The 20,608-nt window shown below is 43.6% G+C and overlaps 1 protein-coding gene and 1 pseudogene across 4 annotated transcripts; both read right to left on the bottom strand.

Moving 5' to 3' along the window:
- Positions 1–178: 178 nt before the first annotated feature.
- Positions 179–15,859, bottom strand: acer3 (alkaline ceramidase 3). 4 transcript variants are annotated; one of them, XM_060909545.1, is made up of 11 exons: positions 15,736–15,859; positions 10,653–10,763; positions 9,637–9,689; positions 9,421–9,473; positions 8,611–8,692; positions 8,465–8,500; positions 7,937–7,995; positions 7,712–7,813; positions 7,530–7,634; positions 7,390–7,435; positions 179–2,725 (listed from the first exon to the last, which is right to left on the bottom strand). In XM_060909545.1, the coding sequence occupies exons 1-11, from the start codon at positions 15,836–15,838 to the stop codon at positions 2,672–2,674; spliced, it is 804 nt and encodes a 267-aa protein (XP_060765528.1). In that variant the 5' UTR covers positions 15,839–15,859; the 3' UTR covers positions 179–2,671. The 4 variants fall into 4 exon arrangements, with proteins under 4 accessions (XP_060765528.1, XP_060765527.1, XP_060765530.1 ...); XM_060909544.1 differs by having other exon boundaries at positions 179–7,435; XM_060909547.1 differs by lacking the exon at positions 10,653–10,763.
- A 200-nt stretch (positions 15,860–16,059) lies between these two features.
- LOC132873772 (tsukushi-like) lies at positions 16,060–19,870 on the bottom strand (annotated as a pseudogene).
- Between the last annotated feature and the right edge of the window lie 738 nt (positions 19,871–20,608).

Here is a 20,608-nt window from a genome sequence, read left to right as displayed (position 1 = left end):
TATTGCTCTTGCATGTGAGTTTTGCTTTAAAGTGTTTGTGCTCATGATGAGGTTAGGAAACGCAAGGACTGTAAAAGTGCCATGGCTAGGTTTTTAAAGGAAATTTTTTTCAGGCTATTGTGTGAACAAGTTATAAAACATGACATTTGAAAAATTAACCACAAGAATCACAGCAATATTCCAACTACACCAAGTTTAATTGAACAATTCTGAAATGACTCAACATTCAGCAGTTGAAGGAAACGTAACGCTTCCAGACAGGAGCTTGTGCTGTGGTTCCACCAGGATATGGTCAGTGATTTTACAGAAGGACCGATGCCTTCACAAGATGGCACAGGAACAGCGTTGGCAGTAATTCCGTTTGTTCTTTATTTGCCTTGGCCCTCACCACCAGGAGGATGGAGTCAACATCAAGAAAAGGTAATGTGTGGTAATACAGAGTCCTAGTGATGTTGCGCGAGGACTAAATCTAAATAAGGCACCGTGATATCAGCAGGTCCACTCGAACCAAAGCAGCAGGGCAGGTGGGTTATACGTTCAATATTACACTGGAGCTTCATATAGTGACACACAGCTGAAGACACAACACACCATGTATCCTCCTCCACTGTACGAGTACAAAAACAGATATTATACACATCTATACCAGTTTCCAACCATTCACACTGCAACTTCAAGTAACTGAACAGGATTTGAGCAGGAGGTAAGACGGGAGCCTTGTGCATAAACAGGCACTGTAGTGCTTCAGAAGTGAAATTAAGGTCAATTCCCTTTCGATGTGCAGCTTACGTTGGGTCAGGATTCCCCCCAAAAAAAGTTTGTGCATAGAGGAGAGAACTGACAATGGACAACTAATTGGTTTCCTAAATGAATTACTTTCCCAATTAGTATCATTTACTCAGTGTTGAACAGAACGATGAAATGGAGAGATTAATTAATTAGTCTGTTTTTCAAACAGCAATTGCACATCACTTCACGAGCGACCATTCCTTCATAAAATGCCTCACAAGGAAGACAAAAACCAGTAGTGTATATAAATTAAAAACAACTACAGAAAAATTAATGACAGTTGTCACAGATTAGAAACTCAAAACATCATAAATATCAGAGGATGAAATTAGGGATGCATCGATACCATTGTGAATGAGTTTGATGCCTTAGTACTGAAAATGGAATGAGTACCGGGTTTAGTCCTGACCAATCAGAGAAGCCGTGGAACGTTTTACTCAGCGGCGTTTGTGTGTGCTGTTTGAAATGAACTCCTGCTGAGTTTAAACTCTGATGTTCTGGCCTTTAAACAATCCCATTAATACAAAGTGCGAAGGCATGACGGTGGCATCAGTCAGCGCGGTGATTAAAATGGAGAGCCGTGAGCTGCACCCTGACCCGAGCAAAGTGCTGACGCTGACGAGCGAGGGGAAAGGAGGCGTGTCTCAGTGCTCGCAGTAATGAAGTGCTCTCCTGTGGATATCTTCCCACGTGTACAATCCACAGCACCACGTGCTCATTTTAAACAACCATGCCATGTTTTTTGAGGAATAAATCAGTTTCTGACTGATGGCCGACACCAATATCAGTATAAACGCATCCCTAATTGAAGTCCATACATTCATTAAGAAAACGCTAGCAAAGTAGCTTACAGTATTCCTGCGCAGGAGCACAAAGTGAAATTAATGAATTCAGTCAATTCCTTCACAGACAAGGATCCAGTACCCAAAAGAAACGCAGGCTAACAGGTTTGTTTAAAAATCATCAACTCCAGTTGATTTCAAGAGTTCAATCTGACCATTTCCATACGACGCCAGTGAGGCCATCCCCAACCTCAAACCCCGTTCACTTTCACCTTTTACGATCATTAAAAACAGCAAGACGGCTTAAACTAAATCACGAAGACGGCCACAGCGGAGACGACAAAACATAACTGCTATTTTTAAAAATAGCGACGTTGAGCTGAAATGTGTGTATTAGTGGTCAAGTGGATAATGATTAGACATGATTTGCAATCAATATCAAGATTTTACATCATTCCTAGGTAGATATATATTTAAAAAAAAAAAAAAAAAAAACACCAGTAATAATCACACTCTGACATCTCCACCCACTGATTCTAAGTTTACACTAGAAAACAACAAATCTCTCGAGCTCCCGTAAGAAATGATGGCCACCAAAATGAAGCTGATGATTATGTTACATGCTTAACTTTATACGACCCTCATTAACAGATTAAGAAAGTAAACGAATTGCATGAGTAACATGCTCTTACTGGAGGCACAAAACATCTCTGCTATGTCCTTCCAAGTTTTATTTGTTTCCCATAATGCCTGTACGTGGAGAATAAACCATGAGCCATTGTTTTGTCACTTCCTGGTGTGGATGGAGGGTTCGTCTGCGAGTGTGTGGCAGCGGAGGGGATCGTATGTCAGCAGTGTGCAAAAATAAACCTGTCTCCTTCCACAAAGCTCTGATCTTATATCAATATTTAAAATCAACACAAGCAGAAACTTTTCCACAGTTGGGAAAGTCTCTCCAAACGACACTCGGCAAACTGAAGGAGGGAATTGTGGGTAAATCCAGCTGCTGCTCCCTTCCCTGAGCGGGCCGGGCATGGAGCCAGGCTTCACAGCGCGTGAGCTCTGTGATCCGCTGCTGTGTTCATCCCCTCACCACATCCTCAACTCATCTTCTGGGACTCGACCTGTAGCACAGGCCAAACACCACACAGGAACTGAGACAGAGAAAAAAATATATATATGAGGAACTGCATGAAGGGAATGAAGTGATCAGAGAATTAGAGGGACAGGAAATCTATTGAGGAGATGATCTGGTAACCGGTCTCTCTGATGAGAACACAGTTCAATTACAGATCATTTTTACTGAAGATAATCATCAGGAGACAGAAAGAGAAGAACCACAGAACAGCAGACAGTTACAGAAAGAGACGCTCAAAACAATAAGGCAGGAAGACAGACAAGGAGACACAATCGCTGAAATCAGACAGACAGAGACAAATGGTCAAAAGTATCAGTTAAAAACAGACAGCGAGAAAGACAAAAGGAAAATCAGTTCAATTAAATGATGAGTTCAGTACACTGACAGAGAGACAGACAGTTTGATGGGAAGACAAAACATCCAGTGATGCAGGCAGTTCATTGAAGAGACAAAAGCAGATAAAAGGTAAAACTCCGTTAACTAGACAGAGAGACCTATGTCCTTTTGCTCCAATGTATATGGTATATATATATAAAATGTGTGTGTGTAATAAAATATATATATCAGCTGGATAGTACAGTGGTAACGCTCACTGACTATGACGCGGGAAATCAGGGTTCGAATCCCGGTTGGGGCAAAACATCATCCAGAAAGACCCCTCATGATATATCAGCCTACCTCAGGAATGAGTGAAGACATAACTGATAGAGTCATACCGGCTCAGACGTCGCCCGGGTCAACAGGGTCTGCATCAGTTGCTAGGGAACCAGGGCAAACTGATGAGAAATGGGCTACTGGAACAAGACATCGATGGACGAGGACAGAAAATACGGATTTGCTGGAATGCTACTATACAAGCAATCCCAGAGAGAGGGGATACATGCAGCGAATGTGGGACCATTGGATACTTCGAAACCCACAATCAATTCTAACAAAGAAACAGCTATTAGCCCAGTGTTCCAACATCCGTAATCGAAATCTACTATCACAACTAGAGATTAACCCTTTGGTGACTGACCCCTTGAAAATCGTTCCTCCAGGAACGATGACGTTTCAGTTGTCAAGACAACGGAAAAACTAAAATACAAAACAGAAAGATTTTGTTGTAACTTGTTTTGTTGATAAACGTTGTAACTTTAGTTTTAGTTTTTCCGTTGTCTTGACAACTGAAACGTCATCGTTCCTGGAGGAACGATTTTCAAGGGGTCAGTCACCAAAGGGTTAATGAAATACAACAACAATGCCAGCAAGACAGGTCAGCGGGGAGGTGTCATCATCCCCACAACCAGAGATTGGGTACCAAGCCCCAACAGCTAAGCCTCAACACAAGAGCTGCTGACCTGAGAAGGAAGATCGTGACCCAACTGGAAACCTGGAGCCCCCGACGAATACTAAAGCTGAATTGCCAAGTACCTTCAGAAGATCTACTAGTAGATGTGAATGCTGCTCTGAAGACAATCTCCACAAGAACCATCACTGAGACCAACAAGCTGATACACAGTACAGCAACAGTAATCATGGAGATGCTTGGACACAAGGTGGGCTCGGGACATAAACAGTATCCACCATGGAAGAGACGATTAGAGGCCAAGATAAAGGCAGCACGGAGAGAAGTTAGCCAGCTAGCTGAACTACAGAAAGGGAACATGGTGAATAAAGGGGCACCCAGGAAGTACAACTCACTCTCCATACCAGCGACTAGCAGCTCTGGCCACCCGGTTGAAGAGATACACCAAGGAGGGAGAGGAGAATAAACAAGCTGTTCTCCACTGAACCAGCAGGGGAACAACAACCGGTCAATGGTTAGTGGACCTAAGAGCTGACCACAGTAACCTCCCAGAACAAGAACCAGTAACCATCTCAATGGCAGACGTCCAAGAAAGAGTGTCAAAGATGAAGAGCTGGACAGCACCAGGCCCCGATATGATCCATACGTACTGGCTGAAGAAGCTAACTGCACTCCATGAACGCCTAGCAGCACAGATGAACCAGGGATGGGACCCACCCAGAATGGCTAACCCAAGGCAGGACAGTCCCATCCCATCCAACTACCGGCCAATTACCTGTCTCTGCACAACATGGAAGGCCCTGTCAGGCATCATTGCGGCAAAAATGAGTAAGCATGTGGCTCAATACATGAGCGAGGCACAGAAAGGAATTGGCAGTAACACCAGAGGAGCCAAGCACCAGCTACTGGTCGATAGAACAGTCGCCCGAGACTGTAAGAAGAGACAGACCAACCTGTGCACTGCCTGGATTGACTACAAGAAAGCCTACGACTCAATGCCACACACATGGATACTGGAATGTCTGGAACTGTATAAGATCAACAGGAACCTCAGGACCTTCATCCAGAACTCAATGGAAATGTGGAAGACAACCCTAGAGGCCAACTCAAAACCCATTGCCCAAGTCAACATCAAGTGCGGCATATACCAAGGAGATGCGCTATCACCACTGCTGTTCTGCATAGGCCTGAACCCCCTCAGTCAGATCATCACGAAGAGCGGCTACGGGTACCGATTCCGTAGTGGGGCAACAATCAGCCACCTGCTCTACATGGATGACATCAAGCTGTATGCCAGGAACGAGCGAGAAATAGACTCGCTGATCCACACCACCCGGATCTACAGCGATGACATAGGGATGTCATTCGGATTGGACAAGTGTGGCCGGATGGTCTCAAAGAGAGGCAAGATGGTCCGGACTGAGGGGATTGACCTACCAGAGGGCAACATAGGTGATATCCAAGACAGCTACAAGTACCTTGGCATCCCACAGGCTAATGGAAACCATGAAGAGGCCACAAGGAAGTCAACCACAGCCAAATACCTCCAGAGAGTAAGGCAGGTCCTGAAAAGTCAGCTGAATGGTAAGAACAAGGTCCGAGCCATCAACATGTACGCACTACCAGTCATCAGATACCCCGCTGGTATCATAAACTGGCCAAAGGAGGAGATAGAAGCCACAGATATCAAGACTCGAAAGCTCCTCACCATGCATGGAGGGTTCCACCCCAAGTCCAGCACCCTGAGACTATACACTAAGCGGAAAGAGGGAGGCCGAGGGCTAGTGAGCATCAAGACCACGGTCCAGGATGAAACATCGAAAATCCGAGAATACATCAGAAAGATGGCCCCAAAGGATGAACTGCTAAGTGAATGTCTCAGGCAGCAGAACCCTGATGAGAAGGCAGAGGAGGAGGAGGAACAGACAACCTGGAGGGACAAACCCCTACATGGCATGTACCACCGTCAGATAGAGGAAGTGGCTGATATCAAGAAATCCTACCAGTGGCTGGATAATGCAGGACTGACAGACAGCACAGAGGCACTAATCATGGCAGCACAAGAACAGGCCATAAGCACAAGAGCCACAGAGGCCAGGATCTACCAGAGTAGATCAGACCCAAGAAGCCCCTGAAACAGTCCAGCACATAGTAGCAGGGTGTAAGATGCTAGCTGGATCAGCATACATGGAAAGGCACAACCAAGTGGCTGGGATAGTATACAGGAACATCTGCAACCAGTATGGAATAGAAGTACCCAAGTCCCAATGGGCCATACCACAGAAGGTGGCTGAGAACAACAGGGCCAAGGTTCTGTGGGACTTCAGCTTCCAGACTGACAAACAGATCCTGGCTAACCAACCGGACATAGTGGTGGTGGACAAAGAGCAGAAGAGGGTGGTGGTGATAGATGTGGCGATCCCAGCTGACGCCAACATCAGGAAGAAGGAACATGAGAAACTTGAGAAGTATCAAGGGTTGAAAGAGCAGCTGGAACGGATGTGGAAGGTCAAGGGCTGCGTGGTCCCCGTGGTAGTCACTTGGGGCAGTAACCCCCAAACTGGGAGAGTGGCTCCAGCAAATCCCAGGAACAACATCTGAAGCTTCAGTCCAGAAGAGCGCAGTCCTAGGAACATCGAAGATACTGCGCAGAACCCTCAAACTCCCAGGCCTCTGGTAGAGGACCCGAGCTTGAGGATGACATGGATACCACCCCCCGCCGGGGGTGAGGAGATTTTTTATATATATATATAAAAAAACACAGGTGTGTGTGTGTGTTAGTCTGTCTATTATCTAGAGTGTTTATACTGTTTATATTGTTTTTCAGTTATTCTATTTGTATTTATTGCATTGCCTGTTTGCACCGTGGGTCAGAGAGGACTGAAATTTCATCTGTGCTCTATGTCGAGCATGTATAGCATATTTGACAAAGTTGACTTGACTTGAGAGACAATAACTTCAATGAAAATACAGACACACAGACAGACAAAGAGAGAGAGAGACAGACAGTCAGTCAGTTAAATGGTGGACAGATGATCAGACAGAAAAATCATGCAGGGAGACAGACAGACAGGTCAGTGTGTAGCTAATCAGATAATCAAGTCATTTTCAGACAGAAAAAGAGCAGTGAATAAAGAAGAGAGATAAATCCAGGAGGAGTCACAGCAGTGTGAAGAGTGTGGGCTCCAGTGTGTGATATCGAGCACTGGATGACCGAGCGTTCTCTTTAGTGAGAGAAACTGGGGATTCATTCTGCAAACACACTGATATCGAGGTCTGGATCCACAGGAGACGAGCGGTACAGCCAGCACCAAAGATGTCTCTCAACATGGACACCACACTGATCTTGGACTCCTCGATGGAGGTCTGAAACTCACCGAGGCAGTGCTCACCTTGACTTTCGGTCTGTATTCGAGGTATGTTGTCCGAATCTGGAGGCTGCATCATCAGAGGAAGGAAAAAAAAATTATGAACATTCCAAACAAGTGAAACGGCGTCGCAGTTCACTGGGCTGAAGTGAGACAGGAAGTACCTGAGGAGTATGTGCAGGTAAGAGCCGAGTCCTGTGAGAATGTGCCACCAGGCGTGGAGCTGCGTCACTGCTCCAACTACAGGAGGCAGCCTCTGTCGCATGGCTCTGAAAAAATAACAATTGTTTAAAGAACATTATTACAGAAACACAGCTGCAGGATGCAGCTCTAGAACCCTAATTACCTTAAAGTGTCACAAGCTATATTATCGATGTTCCATAAAACAAATCCCAGCAGGAAGACGGATAAGGACATGTAGCACAGCACTCTCAGCCACGGATACACCCTGCAGCAGGAAGAACATCTCGTTTCAATAAGATCAGACATGTCCTCCACATAATGCTCGACTTGCTGATGGCTCTTTGGCTTGTAAAGGGTTAAAACAACTAAAAAAAAAACAATAACTCACCATGTGACGATGAAAACAGACCGGAACACTAAGAACGCCACCAGCACAGCATACATGACCTTAAGAAAATAAAATAAAAAGGTCAACCAGTGTTGTGTATATAATAAACACATCATTGTCTGTGTCACACCCAGAAAAGTGTGTGTTTAGCTCACTCCCCCAGGAAACCAGGGTGAAACAAAAAAAATACATGGTGTGATTAACCTCCTGCATGCTCAGATATCAGAGTGAGTGTTGAACACATGCCCTCAGGCACAACCGGCTCTGCAACACCATCATGGCCTTCTGATTCTGCGTTCATTCAGGTGAAACACTCATGGCGCTTTAAAGAGCGTAGTGTAACACTGAGGAATGTTGGTGTCACATTCACACTGACACAACGTGGCGCAGGATGGAAGGGGTTCGTTTCGGGGCTGCTGAGAGGTTTTCAGTGTTAAGCTCCCATGAAAGTCACTTCAGCACACTTCCCTTTAATTCGAGAACACAAATATTCAACATGAACAGCACTTTAACCGAGTCAGAGCTTACCTGATGAAAAACCGGCTCCTTCCACTGCAAATACACCTACATGGGAAACAGCAAGAGAATCTATGAGATTATAATCTCTAAATTATGAACAGTTTTCTCACACACACACACACACACGTAAAACTAGAAGAAAAGAGCATCCTCACCACACTGACTATAACACTGAAGAAGAGGAGGAGTGCAATTGGCAAATAGTTAACGGTATTTTCTTGCTTGAAGCATTCATATCTGCAAAATACAAACAATTACATTATTAATTATTTTAATATTGTTAAAGGCTTCTGGTGAAGTCTACTTCTAAGTCTAAAAGAGGCTTTTAGTATGTTTTTTTTTTTCCTCTGGAAACACTCTGTTTGGTCTCGGTGTCGGCTGGGGAGAGCGATGATGTAAAAAGTACGCTGCAGAAATCAGTGTGTTTCCATCACCCTGAGGAGGAGACCGACTCGTCCAGAACGACGACTGTTTGTGCGCGGACATCAAAACTGCATGCATTTGGACACATCCACAATCCACAGGTTGGACTTTCTTCACCCTCGGTCATCAACATGCCCACTCGATCACTGTGAATTCCCCGGACAGCGACCTGCTCGATTCACACACACTGTCAGACACGACTCAGACTTTGTACCAGAGAGCTGGCAAGGTAAAGTCCGTTTAATGTCCAGTGTCACTGATTCAGACGTTTGCGTTCCCACATACGGCTCCTCCAGATGACGTGTGGAGAAGTTCTGGGTTGCAGTGAGTGTGACTGAGGGAGCAGCTGCTCCACAGGGTTTAATAAAACTTGCGTGTATACCCACACACACACACACCTCCAGGGTTTTTTTTTCTAATATTACTGTAAGCTTACATAAATTATCCAAATATCAATAATATAAACAAAATATAAACTATAAATTAATTCATGTATAATATGTAAAAAAAAAAAAGAATTCACAAGCATAAGACTAACTTACAAACAGTAAACGAAGACACAGCAGCTGTAGATCATCGGCAGCTCATCGAGCAACTGGAAAAGTCAACCGTGAAAGAGAACCAGTGTGAAGATTCATGAAATAATCGCTCAGGCTCTCTGTAGAGCTGAAGGCATCAGTGATGTAGATACTGCTTATATGGTGGAAAAGATGATGCACTGAAACACTGACTGTGGAAAAGTCAGGATAAAATCTCACCTGCATTTCATACTGTAGTGTCATGTGGAAGCACCAAGAACCGACACCAACAGCTGGATCAAAAACAGAAAGAAAAAAAAAAAAAATTACATTTTGTTCCCCCCCTCCCCCCACTATATTCCTTCACACACATGCAGGTTATCCAGACATGACCCTGCGTTCCTGCACCGTCTTTAACCACGCCCTTACGTAGTGCCACAGTTCAAAACAAACAGCGCAGAAAATTTCCAAGATAATCACACTGATTACATTGCTCTGGCTGCTAAGCTCAAGTGTGTGTGTGTGTACTCTCCTCGCGCTGTTCTGTAACTGCACACCTGTGTGATCTCTGTGATACAGAGAGGGCATGTCGATAAACAGTGTGGAAACACAGGGATGGAGTCCACTTGCTTTCCGTAACCCGTTAGTAATAAAGCACATGGCAAGAAGCTTGGGCACATGCTGTTCTAGGAAAATAATAAATGACAAGATGGTAGGTTTCTGTTCGAACACCAAAGCTGATTATCTTCCAATAATACCACGTCCTGAAACGCTCCGTCTGCTCATACCACAGCAATACAGTGATGATTACTAACTAAAGAATGACATGCTGTACTTTTTATCCATTTATAGTTGTATTTAATGTTCCGGATGACATCAGTTCCTGTTATCACTTCAACAGTCGTTCACTGATGCTCTGCCTCACTCGAAGTTACAAAGAAAGTAAATGCAGCGTGTCACATAGCTGAGAAACTGCAATGTTTAAACTCCTCTCTCTCTCACGTGCGCGCTGACACCGGAGACTCCTTACAGTGACGTTAAACATCTCTCTACAAAGCTCTTCATCATATCAGTCTTTAAATTTGAGAAATAACAACATACTTTAAACCATTTATTATAATTATTCAACTTACTGTAGAGTTGTTCCTATGGAAACGACAACATATTAGAACAAGCACACCAGAACTCGACAGCTCTGTGGTGAAAGTGTTTATAATAATCTGACAGAACAGCTTTAGTCATTTGTTCATGCTTACCTGCAAGTCCTAAAAAGGACAACACGTAGCGGACCTCGAGTCTGTTTTTAAACGTTCGTAACGCCCCGTAAATGGGAGGAAGGATCATTATCAGGTTACTGACTGTGTTCCCTATAAAAAAAAATTAAAAAAATACCATCAGGATAGTGATTTTAATGCGCCACTAATTAAGTTATCACTTATTTTCTAAAGTCTGTATTGCTGGACATCACCAGCTTGTCACACCTTTGAGGCAAATTATGTTCTTTCGTGCTTTATAGAGGAGTTAATCAGGCTTGTGGGTAAGTGTAACATGGGGGTGGGACTCTCATTTCCATGGTGCTGTAATTAGTGCGTTTATGATTTGTCCCTTCCTGAGTGGATATAGCCCCCCATATAAATAGAACGTTCAGAGATAATCTTACAATGCAAACAGAAATTCAAGCAGGGCATTTTCTCATGTTTACTGGTTTATCGTGTTCCTGTAAAACGCTGATGCACTAGTCAGCTATTGTGCCTTTTGAAAATAAAAGCACTCTGAGAGTCAGTTCATGCAATGCAACATAGAGTGATAATACATCATCTTTTGCCCCAATCCACACAGCCACAGTGAACATTCCAGCACATTCCAGCTACTGGTTTAAGTTACTGAAAAAGAAGCAAAAATTTTAAAGAGAAAATATCATGCTAATACAGTGGGGCAAAAAAGTATTTAGTCAGTCACCAATTGTGCAAGTTCTCCCACTTAAAAAGATGAGAGAGGCCTGTAATTTTCATCATAGGTACACTTCAACTATGAGAGACAGAATGAGAAAAAAAAAATCCAGAAAATCACATTGTCTGATTTTTAAAGAATTTATTTGCAAATTATGGTGGAAAATAAGTATTTGGTCAATAACAAAAGTTCATCTCAATACTTTGTTATATACCCTTTGTTGGCAATGACAGAGGTCAAACGTTTTCTGTAAGTCTTCACAAGGTTTTGACACACTGTTGCTGGTATTTTGGCCCATTCCTCCATGCAGATCTCCTCTAGAGCAGTGATGTTTTGGGGCTGTCGCTGGGCAACACGGACTTTCAACTCCCTCCAAAGATTTTCTATGGGGTTGAGATCTGGAGACTGGCTAGGCCACTCCAGGACCTTGAAATGCTTCTTACGAAGCCACTCCTTCGTTGCCCGGGCGGTGTGTTTGGGATCATTGTCATGCTGAAAGACCCAGCCACGTTTCATCTTCAATGCCCTTGCTGATGGAAGGAGGTTTTCACTCAAAATCTCACGATACATGGCCCCATTCATTCTTTCCTTTACACGGATCAGTCGTCCTGGTCCCTTTGCAGAAAAACAGCGCCAAAGCATGATGTTTCCACCCCCATGCTTCACAGTAGGTATGGTGTTCTTTGGATGCAACTCAGCATTCTTTCTCCTCCAAACACGACAAGTTGAGTTTTTACCAAAAAGTTCTATTTTGGTTTCATCTGACCATATGACATTCTCCCAATCCTCTTCTGGATCATCCAAATGCTCTCTAGCAAACTTCAGACGGGCCTGGACATGTACTGGCTTAAGCAGGGGGACACGTCTGGCACTGCAGGATTTGAGTCCCTGGCGGCGTAGTGTGTTACTGATGGTAGCCTTTGTTACTTTGGTCCCAGCTCTCTGCAGGTCATTCACTAGGTCCCGCCGTGTGGTTCTGGGATTTTTGCTCACCGTTCTTGTGATCATTTTGACCCCACGGGGTGAGATCTTGCGTGGAGCCCCAGATCGAGGGAGATTATCAGTGGTCTTGTATGTCTTCCATTTTCTAATAATTGCTCCCACAGTTGATTTCTTCACAGCAAGCTGCTTACCTATTGCAGATTCAGTCTTCCCAGCCTGGTGCAGGTCTACAATTTTGTTTCTGGTGTCCTTTGACAGCTCTTTGGTCTTGGCCATAGTGGAGTTTGGAGTGTGACTGTTTGAGGTTGTGGACAGGTGTCTTTTATACTGATAACGAGTTCAAACAGGTGCCATTAATACAGGTAATGAGTGGAGGACAGAGGAGCCTCTTAAAGAAGAAGTTACAGGTCTGTGAGAGCCAGAAATCTTGCTTGTTTGTAGGTGACCAAATACTTATTTACCGAGGAATTTACCAATTAATTCATTAAAAATCCTACAATGTGACTTCCTGGATTCTTTCCCCCCATTCTGTCTCTCATAGTTGAAGTGTACCTATTATGAAAATTACAGGCCTCTCTCATCTTTTTAAATGGGAGAACTTGCACAATTGGTGGCTGACTAAATACTTTTTTGCCCCACTGTATTAACTCAGGAGCTAACGGAAGATTACGAAATGGCTTGAAAGTCATTATTTGATTCCACGTGTGACTGCGTTTCCATTTAAAACAATACATCAGAGTGACTGCATGCGAGTGTGTGACTGATTTACACAACCAACACTGTTCGAGATATACACCCCCCCCAAAAAAAAAAAATCTAAACAGCTGAGTTTAACAAGAGCCCATTTCATCTGCGGAGGTTTTCTCACCACTCCCTTCACCCACACCTGTCCACTTTAACAAGGACAAAATCCTCAACGATGAGATGCCGTGTGTTTTTGTAGTTTTGGCAAACAGCATGTCTGAGGTGAAGTCAGTGGTGGCGGAACAGTTACAGGGTCATCACCAGGAGAAGCATCTCTGACACATCTGAGGAGTAGATGAAATGATATGACTGACTCTTACTGATGGATATATCTCAATGTTGTAGAAAGAATTGTGTTACTGATCAATTCTAAGTCTCATTGAGCCGAGAGCTGAAGAAAAAAAAACGCCCCACATCAACACGCCTGTCTCCTGACCTGCACAACCTCCTTCCTCTTCCAGATCAACATGAACACCAATCTCAGGATTTTGGAAATAGAAATAATGTACCAGAAGAGAGACAGCCAAAAAAAAGCACAACCTTGAGCTGCTACGAGTGAGTGTGTGACACACCCACAGGGGCTGGGTATATACATTCCAGACATTTACTGGAAAAACATAAAAGTAATCCAGGATGAGTTTTCAGATTATGTTCATCGAGTTCCAGGAAGTGTGAATTATAAAGCGAGCGAGTATCTTTATTCGCACCTTTCCTCGATATAGTATTGATGCCTCTGACTCTGTGAAACAAAACACACAGATCTGAGACACTAATTAGGATTTCAGAAGCACTTTAATGAGAATTAATCCATTCTCTAAGTAATCAAGCAACTAAAATTGTATATATTTTACTGTGCATGGATTATTGTTACAGTTTAAGCCCAGTCCGCTCACGCTACTTGTCTGCTCCAGAGGAAAATAAACACTGGTTGCTGCCCAGTGCCCGAGGTTTAAGACGATGGTTTGAGCAGGGGCGGACTTACCATTAGGCAAACCAAGGCGGTTGCCTAACAGTCAGCCCCGTCACGGTAAACACCAAACAATATATATGTAATCTTAATTTGTCTCTGATATTAAGTAGTCAACGATATAAATGGAAAAACACACCAAAATAGCATCAGAATATCGAATTCATGTGTATATAGTATTTGTCCCAGCACACACACACACCCTGGTTGTTGTTTTACATTGGACTAGTCCATGATCTGACGACGTAGACAGGTGAGCGACGGAAATTCAAACCAAAGCAGAGGGAACTGTAAACAAGATGAAGCGCAGTTATGAGAGTGGTTGCGCTAAATGAAAAAAAGGGCACAAAGCAAAAAGAATGCAGCTGCACTTCTGAAACTAACTACGTTTTTCAAGTCGCCTGAGTCTGCTACAGCCTCAACCTCCGCTGTTGACTCTGTTGAGGAATGTGTTCGTGTGGAGGAGGTAGAAGAGGTGGACGCTGGGACTTTGGAGAAGCCAGCAACAAGTAGGACTTTCTCTCTCATATGATTATGATGAACAATGGACATTTGGAGATTAAGGACTTTTCAGTAATGTACTGGCTGCATCCTTTACAAACTCATACCGCTCTCTTTCTCTACCCCCCCCCCCCCACGCACGCACACACAAACTCTCTCTCTCTCACACACACACACTCACCCACCTACACCCCATTATGGAATGGTGATGGAATACATGAGCAATGGAATTTTGAAGATTAAGGACATTTCAATAATGTACTGGCTGCATCCTTTACAAATTCACAATCCCTCTGTATCTGTCTCTCAACCACTGAATTGCCTGTCACTAAATGGCTCTCTCTCTCACTCTCTCTCGTACATTTATCTTGGCATCAGTCTTATCCCATTGAAATGTAGAGGTTTCAATAGAGTAATATCTGTTTGTGTTGTAGTTCTGATAACAGTAAGATCATTGTGTATCTCTGGTAATGTGTATCTGGTAATATGGATCCATTTGTGTTCTACTTCTGATAAGAATAAGATCATTGTGTATCTGGTAATATGTATCTGTGGAGTAAAAATAATAATTGGATTTCAGATATCCTTGTTTTATTAAAATATGTTGATTGACTCTTAAAATTGTCTCTCTCTCTCTCTCTACTGTCTCTTCTTCTGTTGTTTGCCTTGCCGCTCTCTCTCTCTCTCTTTCTGGTTTGATCTGAGCAATAAACACTGTCAGAATTTTGGCGAATGCTGGAGTAATCTCAAACCTGTTTCACTGTGGAGCTTATTTGGGGCACATTGTTAGTGGCAGTTTGCTATCTTTTTTTCTGAATTTACAGCAAGGAGATATGGCATGTGCCAATAGGGATGCCCATTATTCTGTATGTGTGTTTCAAGACTGACTTTTGAGGGCCCCATGTCTGTATTTCGCCTCGGGCCCCAAAATGGCTAGAACCGCCCCTGGGTTTGAGACTGAACCCATCATCTCAAGAACGTTTTAAACGGAGCCGTCTCGAGGACGGATGGGAGCTCATCGCCTGGATTTACCGGGTTCCGGTTCCGGTTCGTTCACTCACAGTGAGGGGTCACTGCTGTCCCGGAATGCGCGAGCGCACAACCCCTCCCTCTCATGCTAACGTTCAGTAGCTAGCTCAGATAAGTTCGCATTCGTGATAACGAAAACACACACACTCTCTCTCTCTCTCTCTCTCTCTCTCTCTCAATCCGCGGGTGGCGGTTGTTGTACTCACAGAATTCCGCGATGTAAAATGAGACGACATAATTCTCCTCACACCAGTCCAGGGTTGAAGTCGGAGCGCCCCAGTAACCCCGTCTCTCCACCACAGGCGCCATGACGAGCAGTAGGGCGGGGCTTCCGCTCGCAAAGGGGAGGGGCGTGGACTAAAGGACTCGGGAGAGCAGCCAATCAGAAAGCTGTACACTTTGACCAGGCGAAATAACAGTGCCGCTGGGGGCGGGTTCCACAACAAACCACTTCCAACAGTGTTGAGGTCACAGAATAATGACTCAATATCTCATCATTATCACTTCACTAATCATTAATGACCTTTTTTTCAGGTGGCAGGAACAGACTTCTACACACACACACACATACACACACACACAAAAGACAGTAAAATCCAAAACTATTTGACTCGTTTAGTTATAATTCAGGCTAAACTAAATCTAAACTATAAATGGGAGCTTAGTTACAATTTTAAATTAAATTAAAAATTTTAATTAAAAATGACTGAAATATAATATTACAGCAGTTAGCATTGCCACATACAGCTGCAGGGTCCCAGTTTGATCCTGAGCTCTGGTTCCTGTTCGTGTGTGTTTCCTCTGGGTTCTCCTGTTTCCTCCCAACAGCAACAAACACACCAGTAGCTGGATCAGAATCAGACTACTTTATTGTCCATTAAACTTACATAAAATGGAACATTGTGTTTGGTACTAGCATGGAAGACAAAAAGACAAATACATCATACAAAACAATAGACCTTAAGAGCAATAGATTACAATAAAATACTGTAAACTAAGCAACTCGAAATCGGCCGAGTATGAATGAATGAGTGTGTGTGTGTGTGTGTGTGCGCGCGCGCGCGTGTGTGTTGCTCTGTGATGGGCTGGCATCTCATTCATCACCTAAACCTTCCTCACACCCTGATCTGGATAAACCAGTTGCTGAAGGTGAAGAAATTAGATTTTTCATCATCTCATCTCATCTCATTATCTCTAGCCGCTTTATCCTTCTACAGGGTCGCAGGCAAGCTGGAGCCTATCCCAGCTGACTACGGGCGAAAGGCGGGGTACACCCTGGACAAGTCGCCAGGTCATCACAGGGCTGACACATAGACACAGACAACCATTCACACTCACATTCACACCTACGCTCAATTTAGAGTCACCAGTTAACCTAACCTGCATGTCTTTGGACTGTGGGGGAAACCGGAGCACCCGGAGGAAACCCACGCGGACACGGGGAGAACATGCAAACTCCGCACAGAAAGGCCCTCGCCGGCCCCGGGGCTCGAACCCAGGACCTTCTTGCTGTGAGGCGACAGCGCTAACCACTACACCACCGTGCCGCCCCCCACCTTATCATTATTCTTAAATCTAATGAAATACAGTATCTACTGAATGAAACATAACATCTGATTGAAAACACACACAGTATGGTTTCCTTTAATAATAAATGTACTTTGTGGTCATGCTGTATGTCAAAGAGCATCATGTGAGGAATAAAACGCTTCAGAATGAAATAACCAGCCATGCTGTGGTGTAATGCAGAGTGATATGAAACAGAATTAATGTTATTTCCCGATAGCAGCACATCCAGCAGTTTGCCAGTGATCATACTTTGTAATTTATTCACATACAACACATCATTTTCTTTGCTTAGTGTTACTTTTAATATTATGGAACATCAGTGAAACACGCTGCTATGTCATCACTGACGCTCGAGCAACGATAAACAGCCAACACCTTCTCCCAGTCCCATTAAAACTGTTCAGTTTCTCACTGAGATCACCATGATGCCGAGCAGGGAAAAGCACTTCCTGAAGATGAATGAATGAACGCAGGAAACGGGTCATGTGAGTGAGCATCATATGCAGGGGCGCCGCTGGGGGGGAGTTAGGACGATTCTAAGGGCCTGGCACTGACAGGGGGGCCTGTGACGGATATTAATATTATTTTAATAGTATTGTCTTGTGTAAGTTTTTGAAATAAAATATTTCATTTCATCTGTTAAAATATGCAAATTATACATGGTTATGATTTGCTATAACATTTTTCTTGAATTATTTATGATATTGTCATTTCACCCCTCCACCCTTTTTACTAATGGGACAGTCTGATTCTGGGAGCGGGACACGTGAAATGTGTCGCTCCGTGTGCGCACAGCGCCGCTATTAGCGCAGCTTAGAGCAGCTGGCAGTTTTTCTATGTGCGCAACAGAGGTGAACATTCTAGAAGTTGCTAAGCAGGAGCGATGAATTATGAAGTCCGGATATCACACTGTGTGTGAAAAAAAATCACCTTTTTTCATAGGTATCTTTATTGTATAATTAAGTCTAGGTGTTTTGCCATTGTTCATGTGTGGATTTGTTGATATTGTTAAGTATTTAACTTTAATATTTTGCACATTAGCTGTGGTCAGAGATATCATTGCTATTGTTCATGTGTGGATTTATTGATACTGTTGCTAAGTATTTAACTTGAATATTTGAACATTTGCTATGTTTTCTAATAAATGTGTGATGCCTAAAAGAAACCAAAAACACCTAGTGGATTTCTTGCAGTGCACTCTGTAATTGTATCAAAAAACTAGTGTAGTTATTCATCAAGGCATACATTTGATCACATACAATAAGTCAATAAATGGAGGAAACAAAGGAATACATTTTGTAATCCTGATTATTGATGATGTTTGCTGGAGGCTCTGGAGTATCCATAATGTGCATACAGAATGTTATAAATCCATACTGATACAGTGATGCATGCAGTTTCTCTCAACACAAACATTTGGATTGAATGAACTCCATATAGGCTACTGAGTGGCCTAATAATAGTTGCTCATAAAAAAAACATATATATATATATATATATATATATATATATATATATATATATATATATATATATATATATATATATATATATATATCCCATATCATGGAATTTTCATTTTAAGGCAACAGTCTATTCAGTCTAATTCTGACAGTTCTGCATTTAATATACCAAATAATTGTATCACCTAAACTTGATAGGTAGCTGATCACATGCATAGTAAAGTAGAAGTGCTGCCAAAAACAGACTTGAAATTCAGTTGCTTGAGCTTGAAAATTTTACCTGGGGGGCCCTAAATTGTAATCTTTCATAGGGCCCAAGATTTCTAGCGGCACCCCTGATCATATGTACTCTCATGTTCATGAACATGGCCCTTCTTTTTGTCCAGCAAGCTTCAGAACAAAGTAGCAAACATCTGCTCCTGTGACTTTTGGTGGGTTCTGCAGGATCCTGGTCCTCATTTCTGAGTTTTAGTCAACACAGGAGTGGAGGAATATTTTGAGGAGTACACTGAATCAAGTTACTCATCCACAGTACTCCGAAGGTACAAATGAATTCTTTGATTGAAACATCTTATTTGTCTGATTAGTTTGCATCTCACAATGACTCCAGTCACATCACAGGTCAGAGCTGCTTCAGCTTTACTCCATCTGATGTGTCTGTGAAATTGTTCCAGCTTCTGGATCTTCCAGCAGTTCACTCCCTCACTCGGAGCGATGCTCAGGAGGAGTTGGAGGATGTTCACTGCAAAGACATGACCCAGCAGTTCAACAAATTGAGCTCCTGCAGTGATGTATGGCCACAAAACCCTCCGCAATAAACATCTTTTGTTTGTTGTTATTCAAAAGGTCAAGCACTTGGAGGATTTGGAGATCCTGTAAACTTTGAGGTTTGATGTTGCATAACTCAGGCGTTGAGCTTAGAGAAAGGTGGAGGAGATATTTCAATCCAGTGAAACTCTGTTCATCAGTGACTGATATGGGGTTATCATCCAGGCTGAGGAACTGTAAGGAGATGTCCCACAGGCTTGGCACAGTAGTGAACAATTACGGCTCTGTATGTTGAGAGGTTGTGAAAATTTCCTCCTGATAACTGACATTAACAAGTTATCAGGCAGATCCACACTGAGAGGCCTTGTTCAGCTGTGAGTTAGTAGCAGAGAGTGCTGGTGGAGCAGTGAACATCCTCCTGGTTAACACGAGTTAAATCCCAGGGCTGATGTTCTGACCACCTGACCCTGCACATCTGCAAGTGGGTGGGGACTAACACGAACAAGAACACTAACACCGCTTTTTGCTCTATGGCGCTCATTTTATCTGTGCTTTGTTTGTTTGTTCTTCTTGCTAGCCTGATATCTAACGCATTTGTGCAAAAAATTGTTCCATCACTTCGCTCAGTGGGCGGCACGGTGGTGTAGTGGTTAGCGCTGTCGCCTCACAGCAAGAAGGTCCGGGTTCGAGCCCCGGTGCCGGCAAGGGCCTTTCTGTGCGGAGTTTGCATGTTCTCTCCGTGTCCGCGTGGGTTTCCTCCGGGTGCTCCGGTTTCCCCCACAGTCCAAAGACATGCAGGTTAGGTTAACTGGTGACTCTAAATTGAGCGTAGGTGTGAATGTGAGTGTGAATGGTTGTCTGTGTCTATGTGTCAGCCCTGTGATGACCTGGCGACTTGTCCAGGGTGAACCCCGCCTTTCGCCCGTAGTCAGCTGGGATAGGATCCAGCTCGCCTGCGACCCTGTAGAACAGGATAAAGCGGCTAGAGATGATGAGATGAGATGAGACTTCGCTCAGTGAGAGGGTGAAATGCCCCGCCCCTATTCCGCTCACTACCCACCCTCTTCCCAGCAAACCACACCTTCCTGTGATTGGATTGGCTGCGAGTTCGACTTTCGAGAAATAATCTGATTGGGTAATGACACCTGATCGCGTCAATCCCGCTGCCATTTTGGATAGGGCAACTTTCCAGCTCGCGCCCACTGAACCATGCTCGACGGTTATTTCTTTTCTTTTTATAATAACACTAATAAAACTCCACATTATGCAGAAATCTAAT

Source organism: Neoarius graeffei, chromosome 25, assembly GCF_027579695.1.
Source record: "Neoarius graeffei isolate fNeoGra1 chromosome 25, fNeoGra1.pri, whole genome shotgun sequence".
Lineage (NCBI taxonomy): Eukaryota > Metazoa > Chordata > Actinopteri > Siluriformes > Ariidae > Neoarius > Neoarius graeffei.
The sequence above is the reverse complement of the archived record's forward strand: the minus strand, read 5'-3'. Positions and strand labels throughout refer to the sequence as shown.

Excerpts from the sequence above, each read along its gene's own strand:
- acer3 (XM_060909544.1), bottom strand. The coding sequence starts at position 15,838 with ATGGCGCCTGTGGTGGAGAGACGGGGTTACTGGGGCGCTCCGACTTCA. Across the intron at positions 8,693-9,420 it reads TGTGTCTTCGTTTACTGTTT|ATATGAATGCTTCAAGCAAG; the intron begins GTAAGTTAGTCT and ends TGTATTTTGCAG. Across the intron at positions 7,814-7,936 it reads TCTGTTTTCATCGTCACATG|GGTGTATCCGTGGCTGAGAG; the intron begins GTGAGTTATTGT and ends TTCCTGCTGCAG.